Source organism: Salvelinus namaycush, chromosome 16 (genome assembly GCF_016432855.1).
Source record: "Salvelinus namaycush isolate Seneca chromosome 16, SaNama_1.0, whole genome shotgun sequence".
Lineage (NCBI taxonomy): Eukaryota > Metazoa > Chordata > Actinopteri > Salmoniformes > Salmonidae > Salvelinus > Salvelinus namaycush.
Window position 1 is genome coordinate 23,153,994 of NC_052322.1, and position 21,090 is coordinate 23,175,083.

General features: G+C 43.6%; 3 protein-coding genes across 3 annotated transcripts; 2 read left to right on the forward strand and 1 right to left on the reverse strand.

The window, feature by feature from the left end:
* The first annotated feature begins 67 nt into the window (after positions 1 to 67).
* Positions 68 to 8,365, forward strand: LOC120061197 (protein-glutamine gamma-glutamyltransferase 2-like). Its single transcript, XM_039010816.1, has 13 exons — positions 68 to 205; positions 575 to 757; positions 1,697 to 1,924; positions 2,019 to 2,137; positions 2,661 to 2,789; positions 2,906 to 3,083; positions 4,703 to 4,832; positions 4,928 to 5,031; positions 5,515 to 5,757; positions 5,847 to 6,122; positions 6,219 to 6,379; positions 7,403 to 7,539; positions 7,808 to 8,365. Exons 1-13 carry the CDS (start codon positions 196 to 198, stop codon positions 7,953 to 7,955), a joined length of 2,046 nt encoding a protein of 681 aa, XP_038866744.1. The 5' UTR covers positions 68 to 195; the 3' UTR covers positions 7,956 to 8,365.
* Positions 8,338 to 12,592, reverse strand: LOC120061198 (regulation of nuclear pre-mRNA domain-containing protein 1B-like). The gene is made up of 9 exons (XM_039010817.1): positions 12,447 to 12,592; positions 12,148 to 12,256; positions 11,521 to 11,740; positions 11,254 to 11,383; positions 10,813 to 10,952; positions 10,519 to 10,640; positions 10,110 to 10,236; positions 9,740 to 9,915; positions 8,338 to 9,544 (listed from the first exon to the last, which is right to left on the reverse strand). Exons 3-9 carry the CDS (start codon positions 11,669 to 11,671, stop codon positions 9,395 to 9,397), a joined length of 996 nt encoding a protein of 331 aa, XP_038866745.1. The 5' UTR covers positions 11,672 to 11,740; positions 12,148 to 12,256; positions 12,447 to 12,592; the 3' UTR covers positions 8,338 to 9,394.
* Positions 12,593 to 12,650: 58 nt separating this feature from the next.
* On the forward strand, positions 12,651 to 20,589 carry tti1 (TELO2 interacting protein 1). The gene is made up of 8 exons (XM_039010819.1): positions 12,651 to 12,736; positions 13,054 to 15,381; positions 15,562 to 15,729; positions 16,084 to 16,229; positions 16,392 to 16,532; positions 18,491 to 18,695; positions 19,783 to 19,870; positions 20,021 to 20,589. Exons 2-8 carry the CDS (start codon positions 13,077 to 13,079, stop codon positions 20,241 to 20,243), a joined length of 3,276 nt encoding a protein of 1,091 aa, XP_038866747.1. The 5' UTR covers positions 12,651 to 12,736; positions 13,054 to 13,076; the 3' UTR covers positions 20,244 to 20,589.
* Positions 20,590 to 21,090: the final 501 nt, after the last annotated feature.

Genomic DNA, 21,090 nt, shown 5'->3' on the forward strand with positions numbered 1-21,090 from the left:
GTAATGCAAGCCACATTTAATAATTTTGGGGAAGGAACAACGTGACTAAAACAGCTTCAAGGGGGATGTGGCCTCACAGACAACGTGGTCATATTACACATGCTACAAATATCCCTGGGCTGACATTACAGCCAGAACATCATAAAGCATACGTTCTAACGGCCCGACCAGGAACACCCGGCATTATCTAAAGTAATGGATCAAGGTAAAATAACAACGTTTCTTTAGTGTGTATCTATGTTGTATAGATAAATCCAAATATACTGTGGTTCTTCAAAGTCTTTGTCTGTGTTTTACTCATGGAAGCCCTCCAAGTTTGACAGGTTGGTGTACAGGTTGTTAAACAATTGAAATTACATACTTTGGCTAAGAAATACCATCAGCAGAAAATAAGCTTGACATTTGGGAACCTGTTGCTGATTAACATAGATTAATAAGTAATATAAGAGTTTGAAAGGGATACAAATCACTGCTTGTTAGTAATCCACATTTGTACCTGTTAAACTATACATTATTACTTAGGAAAATGGTCTTGATGATATTGAAATGTGTTTTTAATTGACTTATTTCACAGCCTTGGATATAGAGCGATGTGATTTGGAGAGTAGGATCAACAATACTACTCACCACACTGACCAGAATGGGCTTGACCGGCTGATAGTTAGAAGGGGCCTGCCCTTCACCATCACTTTGCACCTCAGATCTGGGAGTCAGTTCCAAGCAGGCGTCAGCACCTTCAGGCTCATAGTAGAGATAGGTACAGTACTGTGGACACGATACAAAGACCTCCTTAGGATTTGAACATTGAGTATTTTGTCAGAAAAGCTGTATGTATATGAATTTACATTTACAGTGGGGTCTGACATGATTGACACCCTTGATAAAGATGAGCAAAAATGATATAATAAATCCTTCTAATATTTCAAGTTGGCCATTTTATTTATAGGATTCATATTAAAATTAGCAATGGCCATCTCAATCTCCGGACTTGAAACCTATTGAACACCTGTGGTTTGAATTGAAGAAGGCAGTCCATAAGAGCAGACGAAGGATATCAAGGATCTGGAAAGATTCTGTAATAAAGTCCTAAAAGATTCAGTTGATAAAGTCCTCAAACCTTCCCAATGTGTTCTCCAACTCATAAAACAATTTAGAAACAGGCTCAGTGCCATTATCCCCGCAAGGTAAGGTATTGAAAGGTATTGAAAACTAGGGTGTCAATCATTTTTACACCTACCTTTTTGAGAAAAAAAAGTATTTATTGTTAAACAAAATCTCTTTCTCTAGCAATTCTCTCAGCAGTCTTAGTATAAAATCATATAATTTCCTAATTTATTTTAGCATACAATACAGCTCAGTATTTGTATGATTTATTATATAATTTTTGCTCATCTTTATCAAGGGTGTCAATAATTTCGGACCCCACTGTAAATGTAAATTCATATACATTAATGTAAATTCACATACATACAGTTTTGCTGACAAAATACAGAATTTTCAAGCAAGGATTCTCCAACTATGTGTCAAAATCCTCTTTCTTGTGCTTTTTGAGGTGGAATGACACAAGTGTCAATAATTTCAGACCCTACTGAATGTCTACGGCATCGAGGGGAATCATCTCTTCGATTTCTCTTTTCCTCAGTGTCTACAGGTGACTTGTCCTAAAGGCTTAATTCTAATTTATGTCTTTCAACAGGGCCCTTACCTAAAGAGCAATCAGGCACAAAGTCTACCTTCAGCCTGACTGACTCTGCATCAAAGACAGCCTGGAGTGCGTCCACTACTAGTCCCCCTGGGAATGTAGTCTCTCTGTCTGTGTCCTCCCCTCCTGATGTCCCCATTGGACTGTACTCCTTGACCTTGGACCAGGGCCAGAAGGTCAAACTGGGGGAGTTTGTACTGCTGTTCAATCCCTGGTGTGCCAGTAAGTCAGAGTGTTTCTTTGCACTATCATTAGACCAGGGAGCTCTGTAACAGATCTCGTCTGTAATCTGCTTGTCTATTTTTCTTGGCTACAGAGGATGCAGTATACATGGAGGAAGAGAGAGATAGGCAGGAGTATGTGTTATCCCAGGCTGGTCTCATCTACAAAGGCACAACAAAACGAATCAAAGCTTCCCCATGGACATTTGGCCAGGTATGTTGTGGTGCTTCCACAGAATAATACATTATATAATGTACATGTAGCATGCATAATTGGAATCTGAATTAGTTGAACTATGTACAGTATGACAAGCCAGGATGAATGTATATGTAACGGCAGTCGTAATCCTCCTCCTCGGACGAGGAGAGGCGAGACGGATCGGACCAATACGCAGAGTGGTTAGTTTCCATAGTGATTTAATAATTAACAAAAAGCGATACAAAATAACTACCGTGACAGTCCTGTGTGGCGGAACACTGACACAAGAACAAACACCCACAAAACACACGTGAAACCCCGGCTGCCTAAGTATGATTCTCAATCAGGGACAACGATTGACAGCTGCCTCTGATTGAGAATCATACCAGGCCGAACACAAAATCCCAACATAGAAAATCACACATAGACAAACCCACCCAACTCACGCCCTGACCAACTAAATAAATACAAGACAAAAGAAAACAGGTCAGGAACGTGACAGTATATTTATCCCTGTCTTCCGGTTCTCCCTCTGTAGTTTGAGCCTGGGATGCTGGACATCTGTCTGAAACTCCTGGATGAGAATCCTAAATACTCGTCTGATGCCGATGCAGACTGTTCTGGAAGGAGAAACCCAGTTTATGTGACTAGGGTGATCAGTGCCATGGTAAGTGTGAGCACTGAAGTACCAGCTGTGTGTGGCTGTGCTCAGACTAAACATCAGGCACTATTGACTGCAATACATCAATATAAGAAAGTAATAATTTTATCCTTGTGTATCAGATCAACAGTAATGATGACAAAGGTGTGCTAGTGGGGAACTGGTCAGGTGACTATGATGATGGTGTGAGACCCTCTCACTGGACAGACAGTGTTGCCATACTACATCAGTGGGCTGATAACTGCTGCCAGAGGGTTCGCTATGGCCAGTGTTGGGTGTTTGCTGCAGTAGCATGCACAGGTAAAAGCAAAATAACTTTGTTCAGTTCCAATGCATCTACATTGTAGAATAATAGTGAAGACATCAAGACTATGAAATAACACATATGGAATTATGTAGTAACCAAAAAAATATATTTTTGATTCTTCAAAGTAGCTACCCTTTACCTTGATGACAGCTTTGCACACTCTTGGCATTCTCTCAACCAGCTTCACTTGGAATGCTTTTCCAAAAGTCTTGAAGGAGTTCCCACATATGCTGAGCACTTGATGGCTGCTTTTCCTTCACTCTGCGGTCCAACTCATCCCAAACCATCTCAATTGGGTTGAGGTTGGGTGATTGTGGAGGCCAGGTCATCTGATGCAGCACTCCACTCTCCTTCTTGGTGAAATAGCCCTAACACAGCCTGGAAGTGTGCTGGGTCATTGTCCTGTTGAAAAACAAATGATAGTCCCACTAAGTGCAAACCAGACGAGATGGTGTATCTGAATGCTGTGGTAGCCATGGAGGTTAAGTATGCCTTGAATTCTAAATAAATCCCTGACAGTGTCACCTCCTCCTCCATGCTTCACGGTGGGAACCACACTTGCCGAGATCATCCAATCACATACTCTGCGTCTCACAAAGACACGGCAGTTGGAAACAAAAATCTAAAATTTGGACCGGTCTAATGTCCATTGCTCGTGTTTCTTGGCCCTAACAAGTCTCTTCTTATTGGTGTCCTTTAGTAGTGGTTTCTTTGCAGCAATTCGACCATGAAGGCCTGATTCACGCAGTCTCCTCTGAACAGTTGATGTTGAGATGTGTCTGTTACTTGAACTCTGCAGCAGAGGTAACTCTAGGTCTTCCTTTCCTGTGGCGGTCCTCATGAAAGCCAGTTTCATCACAACGCTTGATGTTTTTTGCGACTGCACTTGAAGAAACGTTCTTGAAATGTTCCGTATTGACTGACCTTCATGTCTTAAAGTAATTATCTTTGCTTGTTTGAGCTGTTCTTGCCATAATATGGACTTGGTCTTTTACCAAATAGGGCTATATTCTGTATACCACCACTACCCTGTCACAACACAACCGATTGGCTCAAATGCATTAAGAAGGAAAGAAATTCCACAAATTAACTTTTAACAAGGCACACTTGTTAATTGAAATGCATTCCAGGTGACTACCTCATGAAGCTGGTTGAGAGAATTCCAAGAGTGTGCAAAGCTGTCATCAAGGCAAAGGGTGGCTACTTTGAAGAATCTAAATTCTAAAATACATTTTGATTTGTTTAACACTTTTTTGGTTACTACATGATTCCATATGTGTTATTTCATAGATTTGATGTCTTCCTTATTATTCTACAATGTAGAAAATAATTTAAAAAAAGAAAAACCCTGCAATGAGTAGGTGTGTCCAAACTTTTGACTGGTACTGTACATAAAATAGTGAATGTATATATTTGTCTTGAAGCTGCAAGTACTAGAACACATATTTTGTCTGGTTATGAGGCAAACCCTTTAACAAGATGATTTATAGTGCATGGCTTCAATGGAAACTGTCAGGACTGTAATCTGCAGCTACTTGTAATATCTTCAGTGCCTTTCTTTAAGTGCCAAGTGATAGGAAGGTGCTGATGTGTGACTTCTTCTGTCCATAAGTTTCTCGTGCTCTGGGTATCCCGTGTCGAGTGGTTACTAACTTTGGATCCGCTCATGACACGAACAGCAACCTACTGATTGAGTTCCTGTATGATGAGGATGGAAATGATATATCTGATGATTCAGTATGGTGAGAATAATACTCTAAGCGCTACTGAAACAAAAATGCTCTATATGATTGTGAAACAATGTTACAATGTACCTGTATTATACACTTTGTCTCAGGAACTTCCACGTGTGGGTAGATAATTGGATGGCTCGTCCTGATCTTGATGCAGGCTATGATGGCTGGCAAGCAAGTGACCCCACACCACAAGAAAAGAGTGAAGGTGATCCTGCAAATGTTAATGCACAAAAGTTATATTTCAAGTCAGACACCACCGTGTGTATGAAAATGCTTCATAGATGAAGCTGGCACTATTATCATGGCCAACGCAAGTAATGAATTAACTCACACTCTAGACACAGCCCTCTTATGTGTCTTAGAATGCAATACTATCTGTGTGATATGCCTGTTACTAGGTATTAATCCACTCAGCTGGGAGTATCTAGGTCACTTGTCACACTATCTACATCAACTCATTCAATGCAAGGTGCAACCAGTTAAGATGCATGGTAGTCTGATGTAGGCCTATCTTCAGAGATGTCCAGAGACAATTGTTGAAAGGGAAACGTTTTATGATGTGTTACTTTACAATTTTCAATGCGTGGTAACATGATCACATTTTAAGTTTGAATTCAGTTGACAGCTTGTCAAGGAGGCAGTGCAGTACAACAACCCACTCCATGTCCTTGGTTATTCTATCTGACAGGAGTGTTCTGCTGTGGCCCTGTCCCTCTGAAAGCCATTAAAGAGGGGGAACTAAACCTGAAGTACGACGCCCCGTTTGTGTTTGCTGAGGTCAACGCTGACGTGGTCGAGTATGTGAAGCTGACCAATGGCAGGATGGTAAAGATGGGGGGATCGTCCATTGATGTGGGGCACTTTATTAGCACCAAGGCTGTGGGCAGTGACGAGAGGCACGACATCACACACCTATACAAGCACCCTGAAGGTAGGCCACATGTCTACAGGACACATAAAATCAGACTAGTCATTGTAAATCTGTGCTAGAGATGCATTATAACTTCTGGTGGCTTTCAGGTTCTTTGCAGGAGAGAGAGGTCTATGAGAGAGCCAAGCATCACAATGAGCTCCAGCAGAAAGGAGAGGAACCAGGCCTGAAGGTGAAGATCAAGGTGTCCCCTGACATGGACATTGGGGCGGATTTTGATGTGTTTGCAGTCGTCACAAACAACACAAAGGCTGACAAGACGTGTCGTGTTATGTTTTATGCCCGAATTGTGTCCTATGATGGCAAACCAGGTGCCAATTGTGGATTTATTGAAGACTTAACCATGGAGGTTCCCACTGGAAAAGGTCAGGTTTCATTCGTTTTACTTCGTGCCATCTACAGTATTAGCCAGAAACATGGAATGTATGTTTTTCCTGACCCTGCTGTCTTCTGATCTGTAGAGAAGCGCCTTCCCCTAAGACTGGAGTATGTTGACTATGGTGACACCATAACGTCAGATAGGCTGATTCAATTGGTTCTCATTGTCATCGAATCAAGTCCCAGGGAATTCCACAAGGCAAAGAGGACCATTGTGCTGGAGAACCCAGATATAGCCATTAAGGTATTGGTTATTTTCTTTACCAATTCTTTGTAGAAATTGGGATGTTAAATCAAATAATTCAAAATGTTTCCTTTCCTCAGATAAAGTTGATGACTTTTAGTGTAATATTTACACTACCGTTCAAAAGTTTGGGGTCAGCAAAAAAATGTGTCTATATAAACTGTGTTCTTTTGCCCATCTTAATCTTTTCTTTTTATTGGCCAGTCTGAGATATGGCTTTTTCTTCGCAACTCAGCCTAGAAGGCCAGCATCCCGGAGTCGCCTCTTCACTGTTGATGTTGAGACTGGTGTTTTGAGGGTACTATTTAATGAAACTGCCAGTTGAGTACTTGTGAGGCGTCTGCTTCTCAAACTAGACACTCTAACGTAATTGTCCTCTTGCTCAGTTGTGCACCGGGGACTCCCACTCCTCTTTATATTCTAGTTAGAGCCAGTGTGTGCTGTTCTGTGAAGGGAGTAGTACACAGCATTGTACGAGATCTTCAGTTTCTTGGCAATTTCTCGCATGGAATAGCCTTCATTTCTCAGAACAAGAATATACATGAGTTTCCGAAGACAGTTCTTTGTTCCTAGGCATTTTGAGCCAGTAATCAAACCCACAAATTCTGATGCTTCAGATGCTCAACTAGTCTAATGGCCAGTTTTATTGCTTCTTTAATCAGAACAACAGTTTTCAGCTGTGCTAACATAATTGCAAAAGGGTTCTCTAATGATCAATTAGCCTTTTAAAATGATAAACTTGGATTAGCTAACCCAACGTGCCATTGGAACACAGGAGTGATGGTTGCTGATAATGGGCCTCTGCGCCTATGTAGATATTCCATTAAAAATCAGCCGTTTCCAGCTACAATAGTCATTTACAACATTAACAATGTCTGCACTGTATTTCTGATCAATTTGATGGACAAAAAAATTGCTTTTCTTTCAAAAACAAGGACATTTCTAAGTGACCCCAAACTTTTGAACGGTAGTGTAGGTATTCAGAGAGGGTATAATCAGCATGTCTAACATGTTCTCCTGCAGCTCTTGGGAGAACCCAGAGTAAACCAGAAGCTGTCTGCACAAATCTCACTACAGAACCCTCTACCAGAACCCCTGCAGAACTGCTTCTTCAGTGTGATGGGAGCCGGCCTCACAGATGGAAAAATCCTCATACAGAAGTATACAAACAGTGCTGACACACTGGATCTGTTCAATATTAGCTTGATAGCTTTTTTAGCCACTAGTCAGCAAACAATCTCCAAATATGGTAGTACAGTACAGTTGTAGTACACATGATTGTAAACTCGCTTCAAGGCCACATATCCTTCTCACATTGAAAAACAAATAGAGCTCCTCTCATATAGCCTACCAGTGAACTCTGCTCTCTGCCTACGTCACTGTATCCATTCCCTCATGACCTTCCTGTTCTCTCTATTCTCCCTGCAGTGTTGGAACTGTGGGTCCAAAACAAGAGGCCAAGTACACAGTGGAATTCACACCTACTAGCATCAGGTCCAGGACCCTAACGGTAGACTTCGACAGTGACAAGCTGAGCAACATCAAGGGATACTTGAACATTGAGATAAAGGAATGAATAATATAACGGCCAACGACACTAATGGCATTATTTTTTTTAAATAGATTTGCCACATTTCAATTGCACTTCCTTGCAGTATTTGATGACATCTGTACATTTGCTGCTGTAGCACTTAGATGAGCATTTCTAATTATTCCAGAAATACAAATATTCTATTTGTTTCACAGAAATGTGAATAACCTTTTTACATAATTTGTAAATGCTGTGAAAGTCCATTGTTTTACATCAGATAGCACAACAAATCTGTCTGCACTGAATCAGAGACAAGTGTTGTGTAGAAGTAAAGCCACCTGTCAGAAGACATTGGTAAAAATATAAACAGACTCAGTGTATTAATGTCACATTAGTCAGAGTATAAACCAGTCTGGACAGCTTTTCTTTTCCAATTGTTCAATTTTATTTGTATCCATGGATTTGTTTTATTACTGAAAAACTACATAATCTGCAAAACATCATTTCTTGGGGCAGATGTCCTTCTATTACACCTACTGCATTCTGTAACATTGGCAAGCACTTATCTCCCAGCATCACCCAAACTAAAGAGATCACAGAAATCAGATTGTCAACCATTGTAAAACTGAGTTAACGATTGACTCCTGAGGAAGGAAGGACTGCAGCAGTGACAGAATGAGCCAGTTCAGATTCTGATACTCTGTCAAGTCTGAATAATGCTGACTAATTGGTGGCCAAGTCCTGAAAAGCATCAGTCTGCTAGTTAGTTTGACATTTGTACCAAGTGATACAATCATCAAAGACCATTTTATGGACACGTGTTTCCAAGTGACTGTAAGTCAGTGTCTCCATCTGCCCCAAGTTTGCTCTAATAACTTCTATCAACCACATGTCTGAGGGCTAAAATATTTCACATTGGATTGAGAAAAACTAACACATGGTTGTAATGGTATCGACTGATGATTGGTATGCATGACAATTCAAAACATGTTTGATGACAGACCTGAAAAGAAGGATACTGTTGTGTGTTGAGCTGGAATTATGAAAGATGAAAATAACATCACAACCAAAATATAACCTACATAGAAAAACATCCCCCCTCCCCAACATTACAAAATCAACCAACTTTAAAGCCATTAAAATAAACGAGATGCATCTCTTCACAAAGATCTAGTGGGTGTGTGAGCCACCATCCCACCATACGAGCACAAAAACGCAGAAAAATGGGGATTGGCTGATGACCAACACTTCTCTTCTTTCCAACGCAGAATCAGTTAGCTGGCGTTCGACTGGCATTCAGAATAAAAACAAACAGGAGATATTTGTCCAAGCTGGTGGAACGGAATCATCAACAACCATTGTCTCTCCCACCAGGGATGTCCCCAAGCTTCCACTGTCCCTCTGAGTCTCTCCCTAGGGTTCAGTAGCTAGAGAGCAGGTTCAACAGTGTGTGCCCTGGCAAGAGGCAGGGTGTGGCAGGGAGCTCAGTCGGTGGAGAACAGGTCTCCAGCAGAGGGTAGAGGGGCCAGACCTCCCGTCACATTGGGCAGCAGAGAGAGGTCAGGCAGGCTCTGTATGTGAGACTTGAGGTCCTTGCGCACCTGAGTGACCCGTGCCAGCTTCTGTTTGAACTCCTGCAATACAAAGAACGCTACTGATGTCAAACGGTACACAGTTCAGATGGGTTCACTGCGTACTTCTTCTAAACAAGCCAAGTAAAGTACAAAGCTGCTGTAATTTGATAATGGGAACATAAATATTTCCACATTCTAATTGCTTGTTTGTAACAAGAGACAAGTAAAACAGTGATTTAGATGGTTTAGACATGCCTCCAGTTTCTTCTCCCTCTCGGTGAGGGCTTCCTTCTGGCTACCGATGTACTCTGTCAGCATGCGCGCCAGCTGCCTCCTGTCCTCCAGTTCAGCAGCCAGACGTCCGTTATACTCAGCCAGCAGTAGACAGGCCTCATCCACCGTCTTGGACAGTTTATCAGCTGCCTCCTTATCTATAAGGACAGGGTGAGTCAAGTCAAACAGGGTGGAATGTTGCCTTAAGCACAATATCGAAAACGATTTAATTCACCAAATTTAAGTTTGAAAAAATAATCCCTAGGCCTACAATACACATTGAGTTTGGAGATAGGCGGGGACAAAAGTTCACCTGTGCTCCAGATACCATGAAGACTCCTTCAGGACTTACCAGTGATCTTCTCTAGCAGGGACACATCCTGCACCTCCTGTGGCAGAGAGGCAATCTTCTGGCGCACAGCAGCATCACCCGAGGCCGCATTCTCCAGGTCCTGCAGGGCTTTGACCAGCTCCTCCGTCTGAGGGGAGGATGGGGGAAGAAGTGAAGGGTGTGTGAATACCAAAGCTCTGGTTATCAATCTCCAATCTGGAGAATGTTTCTAAAACACAATTCACAACCAAAGTACAAAAACAAGAATTTTCCAAATCATGAGTCCATTGGACATCTATGGATCACTGACACCTAGTGGAGAGTTGGGAGATAATTACAACTAGTGTGAAAAGCTGTCACATTGCAGTGTAATAATCAAAGCACTGGTGAATGGGCTAAAGACATATGGAGTTGTGTTAGTTCTGTCTACCAGCTGTGGCCCTGAGATGTCTGAATCCTGTGGGGACATGTGGCCCCTGTAGTCATCATCTTCTTCCTCTTCTTCCAGCTCCTGGATTTTCTGATAGGTCCGTTTAGGGGCCTTCTTCTCTTCTGTAAAAAATACCACAGATTTATACAAAAACAACCAATTGGAAGTTGATGTTGCGTGGGAATTCTGACATCCAAATACACACATATATATATAGGAAACATGCTGTCACCAGTAAGTAATTTAGTAAAGCTGAACTGCTACATCAGTGATAACCTAGGGGACTGACCGTACCTGTGGGTTGGTGTTGGGGGCTGTTAGAGTCTTCGATGGCGAGCTTCAGCTGCTGGATGAACTCTACCTTGTAGAGGCTGCGCTCCTGCCAGATAGTGAGCAGCCTGTCCATGGGTCTTCTACAGCCATCATCAGCCTCTCTGAGGGAGAGAGAGAGAAAAAGAGAGATTCATCATGAAATTCAACTCTTCCTAGCCAAGCAACTCAATAAGTTATTTGATTCTCTTGGTTATTGTCTTGTTATACTGCTGTAGCAGTAGCAGTGTACTCCACTTACCAATGTTTATAAGCAGGTTAATGTCTTACTGATGTAGCTAGACCAACCCTCCAATGCAAACATGGTATACTAAAACATAGGCCTGCAGCACAAGTCTCTTAACGGAACATTTCAGTGCGAGAGAAAAGTTTAGCTCTGAAACTGTATCATCCCAAACCACATACCTTGCAACATGAGAGCAAGCATCAACAAGGACCGTCTCAAAGTCTTTGGCGAACTCTGGACCTTTCTTCTTGCTGTTTTGAATCACGTCATTGGCAAGATAAAGGAAAGTCAACTTCCTGCTGCTTTTTGCTGATAGAAAAATACAGAAAGTAGACAAACTAAATAACAGTGTTTGGCATACTTCAAGTCACATATTAACGTTTCAGTGTGTAACTAGCTGTGGTAGACAATATTGTCGAGGTGGCAAAGTTCATAAGTTCTCTCACCTTTCTTCAGTTCTCTGTGCCATACTTTGACGATGAGCGACGAGTGTTTGCGATGATGAATGATCCACAGAGACAGCGTCTGAACGCTCTGCTGAGAGTTGCTGAGCTCCGAAAGCTTCTTCTCCAACGCAGACTCAGAAAATGATGACATGATGTGCCCAGAGGTCTCTCTTTGATATGCCTCACCCCACAACTGTTTCTTGGACGTTAACTAAGGAAACTAGCAATGTCATCAAAAACAAAGTTCCAGCCAGTTAGCCATGCAACCTGCTAATGTTATGCATGAAACACCCTAACGTTAGCTACCCAAACGTCTGTTTGTCCATGCTTCTCGAGTCTTCCTTAATTTAACTACCTACAAAAACGTGTTAAATTATGCAATCGCCTTTACATTGATGAGTTCGCAATCTAGTAAACGTGTTTACCTCGCTATCTAACGTTAACGTTATAGTATCTATTTACAAATAGCCATCTAGAAAGTCCTAGTTAGATAGCGTTAGCCTAGCGAGTTAGCTAACCTATTCACTGGGTTTGTTTTCTCTCTAGCTACTCTGGGATACTAGTTGCAAGTTCATTACCAATACATCCATTCACAGTCTAGTAAACGTGCCGTTTCAATACACATACATGTCGCTATACCGTCACTCCGTCAGCCAGCTGTCTTTCTAAAAGTCTCTGGATCTCTTCAAAGATGGCCGCTTGACCTTTCACCCGACACAGTCACACCGTACAAAATCTGTTCAAAAAACGTTGCAGAGTAACTGGTGAAATTAGATCATTACTTGAAATATTCTAAAATTATTGTCACGTGTAGCTATATTAAACGACATACAATTACATGCAAATTAGCTAGCTAAATCAACCGGTGTCGGTCAAGTATCATCATGCTTAGCTAGGGGTGGAAAACGACAAAGATGCAATCGTACCGTTTCCTTTAGCCAGTTTTGCAGGTCAAAAAATTGAAGTGCAGCGAAGTAAACTTTGACCCCAAAATATGTTTAAATATAATTCATTTACAAGTATTAACTGCACCAAAGCAAGCAAGCTAGCTAACAAGCATGGTAAACACAGCTATGCGACGCAGGATAATGACGTAGCTACAGGGAAAAGTGACGCTTGTGTGACAGCCAGCTAGGACAGTCTTCATTCAGTTTCAGTGCTGTATCTCAAAAGGAGTTCGTCTCAGATGTCCGTCACAAAATATTTACAAACAAAGGTAAGCTAATTTGAAGCTTACTTTGTTAGGTTACTCTTGCTTTGGCATTTACGCATTCCATTAGATAGCTAGCTTTCTGTCTATCTAACGGTAACGTTACCTTTAGCAAGGATGGCCAGGAAAAGTTCTGTTTTGGGGTGACTAGTAAAGGACCAAAGTTAGGCCTATAAGATGAACATTTAGGTAACTGAAGCTATTATTCTGATAGTCAAAATCATTGTAATGCATTGAGCATGTCTACTGCTAAACTGCATCCCACTACTGCGTCCCAAAACAGTTTATGATCAGATGACCAATATCATCATTCTCTCTTTCAGTGAGTGACATCTGTCTTCAAAGAATGGACCATCAGATTGACGACCCAAAGCTTGCTTTTGCTTACCTCCGTCCAGCATGTGTGCTCCTAACTCATGAGCCCACGGTGGGCAATGTGGAAACCCTGAGCACACAGCTGAGGCATGTAAATCATGGAACTCTGCAGCAGCTGCAGGACTATGTCCTTTTTCCTCTCCGCTTCATCCTGAAAATCCCTGGCCCCAAGCGGGATGGCTTGATCCAGGCTGTGGCCGAGGCCATGGGATATGTCCTGGAGAACACCTGTGTACGGAGCTGGGAGACGCTGAGGGACCTTCTCTCAGAGCTCTGCCTCTGCCTCTGCTCCCCCACGGACCCAGGGAAGCCAGCACCTACCTCAGAGGAGCTGAGAGCTGCAGTACTGAGGTGCCTGGATGCTCTGCTCCATGCAGCCTATGGTGACGTGGTCTTCAAGCTGTTTGAGCCCATCATGCTGCCTGGCCTTGGGGCTGCTATCTCCCTGCTGCTGGCACTGGGAGAGCAGGAGAAGTCCCGCACCGTGCAGGCTGCTGCTCTGAAATGCCTGCAGGCCCTGACCCTCCAGTGTGACTGTTCTATGGACCATGTGTTGGTGGGTCAGAAGGAGAGGCGTATCCTAGGCAGTACCATGGCTTCTTTCTTACCTGGGATCACCATCGCTGTGAGCCGTGTGATCACTGGCGATATGAGACATGGACATGCTGTCACAGTTAGGGCCATTAAGGTGTGGTTCAAGACAGTGGGATTGGTGATGGCTGACGACCAGCTTCAGAACACAGGGACTGGGGAGAGACAGCTGTGGGAACTGGGGAGAGTATGGGAGCTGGTAGTGCAGAGAACTCAGGACTGGGTGCGAAACACCTCTGGGAGGCTGGCCTTACTGTTAAAAAAGATCATCTCCTGCACCTCAGCCCATCAGCACTGGAGAGTGAGGCTTGAGATGGTGAACTTCTCAGACCACCTCCTGGCCAACTGTAGCTCCTCCCTGGGTGAGTGTGTGGGCCCCCTCCTGGAGGCTCTGGTGGGGGCTGTGAACGATGAGGAGCCCACTGTGAGGGAGAGGTGTGAGGCTGCCCTGAGGGAGGTGGCAGAGAGGCATCAGAGCTCAGATAGTAACAACCAGGCCTTTACTGACGTGCTGTCAGAGAACCTCCACTCCCTGGCCACCTCGCTGCCGCGCCTCATGAGGACGTCTGATGACCAGCGTAAGGTGTTTGTCCTCAACGTGTTCCTGGGCTACCTCAAAATCCTGGGCCCCAAGGTGATAGTGGTACTCAACTCGGCGGCCCACCTCCAGCGGGTGTCCAAGGCCCTGATGCAGGTGTTGGAGTTAGACGTGATGGACGTACGCATCGTGGAGGAGAGGAGCTCTGCCGTAACTGTGGAGACGGGGCCCGGACCACATGGGGCACATGCTCAGAGGAAGCACTTCCTCTACTTCACAGACGAAAGAATCTTCTCCCTGCTCAAGGAGATCTGCAGGGTGTTAGGTTACTATGGGAACGTCTATCTCCTAGTAGATCACTTCATGGATCTGTACAAGGAGTCGTCAGTCTACAGGAAGCAAGCTGCAATGGTGCTGAATGAGGTGATCACAGGAGCAGCAGGCATCGGTGTGGCAGGAGGCCAGGAGAGGCAGGGAGTGCCCAGTCAGGAGGACCTGAAAGCAGTAGTAGAATCCATCATAGAGGAGTACATCTGCCTGAGCCACTGGCACCTGCCAACCCTTATTGGTGAGGAGTCAGACAGAGGGGAACAGGAGCAGCAAACTCAGTTTAGTCTCTTCTCCATATCTAATGGGGTTGAAGGGAAAGGGAATCCCCTCCAGTTGGTCCAAGCAGTCCACAAGAGCTCCACCATCCACGAGCTGAACAGCAACATCTGGCAGATCTGCATCCAGTTGGAGGGGATAGGCTGCTTCGCCCAGGCCTTGGGGATGGACTTCCGTCTCATTCTGATGACATCACTGTACCCGGTTCTGGAGAAGGCCGGGGATGAAACCCTGATGGTCAGCCAGGCAGCGCTGGATGCCATGTGGGACATCAGCCAGGCCTGTGGATACGCCTCCCTGAAGGAGCTGATCAATGAGAACTCAGATTACCTGCTGAACGACGTGTCTTTGAACCTCCAGAGGCTGGGTGTCCACCCCCATGCCCCCAGGGTCCTCACCGTCATGTTCAGTCACTCCGACCCCAGCCTGCTGCCTCTGGTGGGGGACATAGTCCAGGACGTGCTGCTGGCTCTGGACATGAGCTACGACGAGACATCCCCTCTGTTCTGCACTGTACTGCACTCACTTATGAAGGCTCTAGGTAAAGTTTCCACATCCACTTAAATGTTTTCCCTAGTTTATAACATTGTTATCACCATGTCATGGCATGCTTTTGAATTAGAGAACTCAGAGAAAATTGAAACGCAGGACACAAAATGACAACCTTTAGCTAACACAGCCTAAGTAACACAATCTTAATCATGTTGCTTTTCCAATACAGCGAGGTGGTTCCCCTCTAGTGTTGCGGGAACAAGTGACGCTTTGGGAACCAAGAAGGTGTGGCGTGAGCAGGACCAGCTGAATGTGCGCCAGTTTCTCCTGGACTACCACAAACAGAAGGAGCTGGCAGTGGGCATCGGGGCAGAGGAGGAGGGCACCGAGCACCCAGGTTAGTTAGGGCTCTCTCTGACTGCCACACTATTCCCCTGAAAACAAAGTTCTCACATTAATGATGCACAACATTAGCGCTGTGCTTGGTGAAGGTTCTCAACACTACTGTACCGTGTCAGACCTGAATAAGTTTGACTCTTGCTGTTTTCCTCATAGCTAGGTCTGAGTCATCACACTGCTTTTTAGGCATCGGGACGATTTTGTGTGGTGTGCTGCTGTGACAGTTAGTCATGTTTAAAAAAAAAAGTAAATTGAAAACTGTGCAACAGAAATCAGAAACCATCAGTGTTATGTGTCGCTGCGTTTCTAGCACTGAATTCAAACGTGTATTATTATTTTAATTTTAATTCAGAGCTCCCGCCAAGCATGGACTGTGAAGAGGATATGGATGGTCCTGATGTGAAAGTTGAGCTTCCAGCCCACATCACCATAGCTAAAGACGTCATGGAGCGCTGCATTCACCTGCTCTCAGACCCCAGCCTGAGACTCAGACTCAAGGTAGTCCTCTAGATTGTTTTGAATTAAAAGATACGTAGCTTGAAAACTAAAGACCAGAGAGTTCAATAAAATACAAGCCTCTGCCACATGTTGCTGTCATGTGTGCTCACTATCGCCAATTCTGTGAGTCCTGACCCAGGTTTTTGGTTTGGTTTGTTGCAGGTCCTGGATGTGTTGGAACTTTGTGTGTGTGTGCTAAGTCAGAAGGAGAATGAGCTACTGCCCATGGCCCACCGCTGCTGGCCTGCCCTGCTGCTCAGACTTACTGCTGATGACCCATTAGCTGTCCTCCGAGCCTTCAGGGTGTCTATTTCACTACTGCTCCCACCTTCACTCAGTTAAATAATCATAATTCCCTGTTTACATAATACATAGTTGATTACATAATTAGGACAAAGTACATTTGTTGGTCAGGTCCATAAGTATTTGGACAGTGACACAATTTGCATAATTTTGTCTGTACTCCACCACAATGGATTTGAAAGGAAACAATCAAGATGTGCTTTAAGTGTAGACTTTCATCTTTAATTTAAGGTTTTGTCAAAATTATTGTATGAGCCGTGTAGGAATTACAGCCATTTTAATACATAGCCCCCCAATTTTAGGGGCTCAAAAGTATTTTGACAAACAAACATAATCATAAATTAAATTGTGAGTTTTAATATTTGGTTGCAAATCCTTTGCAGTCAATGACTGGCTGAAGTCTGGAACCCATAAACATCACCAGATGCTGGGTTTCTTCCCTGGTGATGCTCTGTCAGGCTTTTACTGCAGCTGTCTTCAGTTTCTGCTTGTTCTTGGGGCGTTTTGCCTTCAGCAAGTGAAATGCATGCTCAATTGGCTTCAGGTCAGGTGATTGACTTGGCCATTGCAGAACATTCCACTTCTTCGTCTTAAAAAATGATTGCGTTGCTTTTGCAGTATGCTTCGGGTCATTGTCCATCTGCACTGTGAAGTGCCGTCCAATGAGTTTTGAAGCATTTGGCTGAATCTGAGCAGATAATATACAGTGGGGAGAACAAGTATTTGATACACTGACGATTTTGCAGGTTTTCCTACTTACAAAGCATGTAGAGGTCTGTAATTTTTATCATAGGTACACTTCAACTGTGAGAGACGGAATCTAAAACAAAAATCCGGAAAATCACATTGTATGATTTTTAAGTAATTAATTTGCATTTTATTGCATGACATAAGTATTTGATCACCTACCAACCAGTAAGAATTCCGGCTCTCACAGACCTGTTAGTTTTTCTTTAAGAAGCCCTCCTGTTCTCCACTCATTACCTGTATTAACTGCACCTGTATGAACTCGTTACCTGTATAAAAGACACCTGTCCACACAAAATCGGCAGTGTATCAAATACTTGTTCTCCCCACTGTAGCCCTAAACACTTCAGAATTCATCCTGCTGCCTTTGTCACCATGCTTCACAGATGAGGTGTTATGCTTCGGATCATGTGCAGTTCCGTCCCTTTTCCATTCTCTTCTCTTCCCATCCCATCATTCTGGTACAAGTCGATCTTTGTCTCATCTGTCCATAGGACGTTGTTCCTGAACTGTACAGGCTTTTTTAGATGTTTTTTGGCAAACTAATCTGGTCTTCCTGTTTTTGAGGCTTACCAATGGTTTACATTTTGTGGTAAACCCTCTGTATTTACTCTGGTGAAGTGTTCTCTTGATTTGTTGACTTTGACACAGATACGCCTACCTCCTGGAGGGTGTCCTTGATCTGGCCAACTGTTGTGAAGGTGTTTTTCTTCACCAGGGAAATAATTATTCTGTCACCACAGTTGTTTTCCGTGGTTTTCCGGGACTTTTGGTGGCCGGTTGGGATACAGCCTGGAGTCGAACCAGGTTGTCTGTAGTGACGCCTCTAGCACTGAGATGCAGTGCCTTAGACCGCTGCGCCACTCGGGAGCCGCAAGTGTAAATTAACTAATGAGGGAATAACACAGACCTGCTCATGGAACAGCTGAGAAGCCAATTGTCCAGTTACTTTTGGTCCCTTAAAAAGAGGGCGACCACATAAAAAAATTGCTGTAATTGCTACACCGTTCAACCGATTTGTAATACTCAAATTAAAGCTGAAAGTCTGCACTTTCAGCTCATATTCATTATTTAATTTCAACTCCAATATGCTGTGGTAGACAGCTAAAATAATAATAACTTGGTCAATGTCCAAATATTTATGGACCTGACTGTATACATATGATTCACCTAGAACAGTTGGTATTTATAACGATGTATTTTCTCTCTAGGTTCTGTGCACATTGGGGGAAACCTGCAGAGATTTCCTGAGGAAGAGGGTGTCAAAAGAGGTGATCCCCAAGCTGACTGCCTGGCTGTCCAAACAGGCGCCAGTGAGTGCCAGGGCTGGCCCAGTCTACAGCCACACCCTGGCCTACAAGTTACAGCTGGCTGTGCTGCAGGGCCTGGGGGCTCTCTGCCTTCATCTGGACCTAGGTAGGCAGGCCACCAACACCCTCCTTTCCTTAGTCTAGGAGACACTCAGCTTTATTTTCATAATTTTTTAGGGAATGTTAAAACGGTAACGCTTTTTGTCCACTAGGTGTCACTATTGCACTGTTTTGGAATTACACGGGTGTGTCCTATAGACTGCATTGAATGGTGTATGTTCATGTACATTTCCCCAACCAAGCTCCCAAGGGAGACAGACATTGCTGTTGCCTTAGTCAAGGGATATCGAGACACACAAGGCAGGGCCAGCATGACACCCACCGTTTGGATACACCTCACCTAGCTGAGCCGATTCATGGTCTTCTCTGTCCTTGGTCTGTGAAGACGCTACCTCCCTTCACATCAGCCCCAGAGGAATACAGCTGAGTCGGTTTAAGTTGAGACACAGAGAGACAGAGGCTGCTGCAACAGAAATAGTAGAACACACTGGTTAACATCAGCTCCACCTCACCGCTGGGGCATCTCCAGAAAGGCAATTATTGGCCATAGAGAAATTCTCCCAATGTGATACGCTTTTAAGTTTATTTACACCAAAAGAGAAACACCTGGGCTGGTCTCTCCCTCAGTATTTATTTTCTGTGTTCACCTCTTGATTCCACAGAAAAGAGGGGGATAGGTATACTGGATAAAATGAATTCTGAAATAATCCCATTTATCTTTTCAAATATGCACCAATGTTTTCTGACACAACGAGCAGGCTGGTTTTTCACCCGTCTGGGTTGAATTGCCAAATAAGAAAAGCTTTAGCAAGAAGCGAGAAAGCTTATTTTGAAATTAGGTTTGAATGGCGGCCCAGTTAGGAGCTTAGGGAATACGTGTCTGGGGTCGGGGGAATGGGGAGGGGACTACTACAAAGTGATGGAGTTGCCATGGTTATGAAAGGTACTGAGAGTGGGGAGTGGATGTGTGAAATCCGGAGATGGAGGCAGGCGCTGTGGAATTCCCAGGTCATTTCAGTATTTTCTTCCCCTCAACACTATCTCCATTTCCTTTTTTCTTTTCCCATTTTTTTTTTTCTTTTCCTTGGTTTTCCTTCTGGTATATATGTGGTATATCTGAGTTGTATTTGCAGGGGACTCAGATATGGATGCTGTAACTGAATCCTGCCTGCCCTACCTCAGCTGCAGACAGCCACCCAAACTGCAAGAGGCCTGTCTGAGGTATGTTTGTATTGCAATAATAAATCTAGCAGTACAATTAAAAGCCCATTTTTATCTGGTACCATCATACGACCTTATGTTTTAGAGTTAGCTTTCTATTATCATTTTATTCAGTTGAATTTATCAATGTGCTATCTCTATTCTGTGTAGTGTCTTCCTCCGCCTAATAGAAGTGGATCCTGATGCCTTCTGGTTGACTCTGAACGAGCTGTACTGTCCCTGCTCCTACAACCCGCCCCACCCTGACCTGCAGCCTGTGGAGCTAAGTGGGATGGGCCTCCCGAGGAATGAATACACAGATAATGTCTTGAAACTCCTGGAGGACTTTGGCTTGCCTGAGGACACACAGCCAGCAGGGATCCAGATCCAGTGAGCTGCGCTGATGAACAGTACCCCAGTCCTCCACCCGTCTGTCCCCAAGCAGAGAAAGGAACACTACACTGACGACAGCCTCAGGAGAGCATAGCTTGTCCTAGTCTTCCCCCAACCTCTTTTCAGGGACTCTGCCTTGCAGACTTCATCCTATAGTTTAACAGTGACTTTGAAACACCAAAATGTTAAGTGCTGATTCTGTTCTGTTGTGTTGGTTAAGGGTGTACATATTCCAATGTGCTGCCAAGGGATGGACAAACGACCAGTATTTTGAATTTAAAGGAAAAAAAGTATTAGTAATTAATAGTCCTCTTTTTAATAAACAATTATTGTTTTTTTTATTATAACAGAAATGCATTTTTCCTGACCTCTTCGTTGTAACTGCTTAGCCTTTCATACAAGTAGCTGTAGCAATCTATGCCATAATTGAGCTTTTCTACCGTAAGTAGAATGGCAGAGCTTTCATTTGCCTGCAAATCTGGCTTTGTTTAAATGTATGTTATTTTTTTCACCTTTTTTTTTACCAGGTAGGCCAGTTGAGAACAAGTTCTCATTTACAACTGCGACCTGGCAAAGATAAAGCAAAGCAGTGCAACACAACAACACAGAGTTACACGTGGGATAAACAAAAGTACAGTCAATAACACAATAGAAAAATCTATATACAGTGTGTGCAAATGGATTAAGGAGGTAAGACAATAAATCAAATCAAGTTTATTTTATATACCCCTTCGTACATCAGCTAATATCTCGAAGTGCTGTACAGAAACCCAGCCTAAAACCCCAAACAGCAAGCAATGCAGGTGTAGAAGCACGGCGGCTAGGAAAAACTCCCTAGAAAGGCCAAA

Bases quoted from the DNA above. Each gene is read 5' to 3' on its own strand.
- LOC120061198 (XM_039010817.1), bottom strand. From the start codon at position 11,671: ATGTCATCATTTTCTGAGTCTGCGTTGGAGAAGAAGCTTTCGGAGCTC. The intron at 10,641-10,812 runs GTACGGTCAGTC...TATTTTTTACAG, and splicing joins CCCCCAACACCAACCCACAG to AAGAGAAGAAGGCCCCTAAA. The intron at 10,237-10,518 runs GTAGACAGAACT...TCCTCCCCTCAG, and splicing joins ACATCTCAGGGCCACAGCTG to ACGGAGGAGCTGGTCAAAGC.
- LOC120061197 (XM_039010816.1), top strand. The intron at 2,790-2,905 runs GTAAGTGTGAGC...CTTGTGTATCAG, and splicing joins CTAGGGTGATCAGTGCCATG to ATCAACAGTAATGATGACAA. The intron at 7,540-7,807 runs GTATACAAACAG...TTCTCCCTGCAG, and splicing joins GGAAAAATCCTCATACAGAA to TGTTGGAACTGTGGGTCCAA.
- tti1 (XM_039010819.1), top strand. From the start codon at position 13,077: ATGGACCATCAGATTGACGACCCAAAGCTTGCTTTTGCTTACCTCCGT. The intron at 16,230-16,391 runs GTAGTCCTCTAG...GGTTTGTTGCAG, and splicing joins GCCTGAGACTCAGACTCAAG to GTCCTGGATGTGTTGGAACT. The intron at 19,871-20,020 runs GTATGTTTGTAT...TATTCTGTGTAG, and splicing joins CTGCAAGAGGCCTGTCTGAG to TGTCTTCCTCCGCCTAATAG.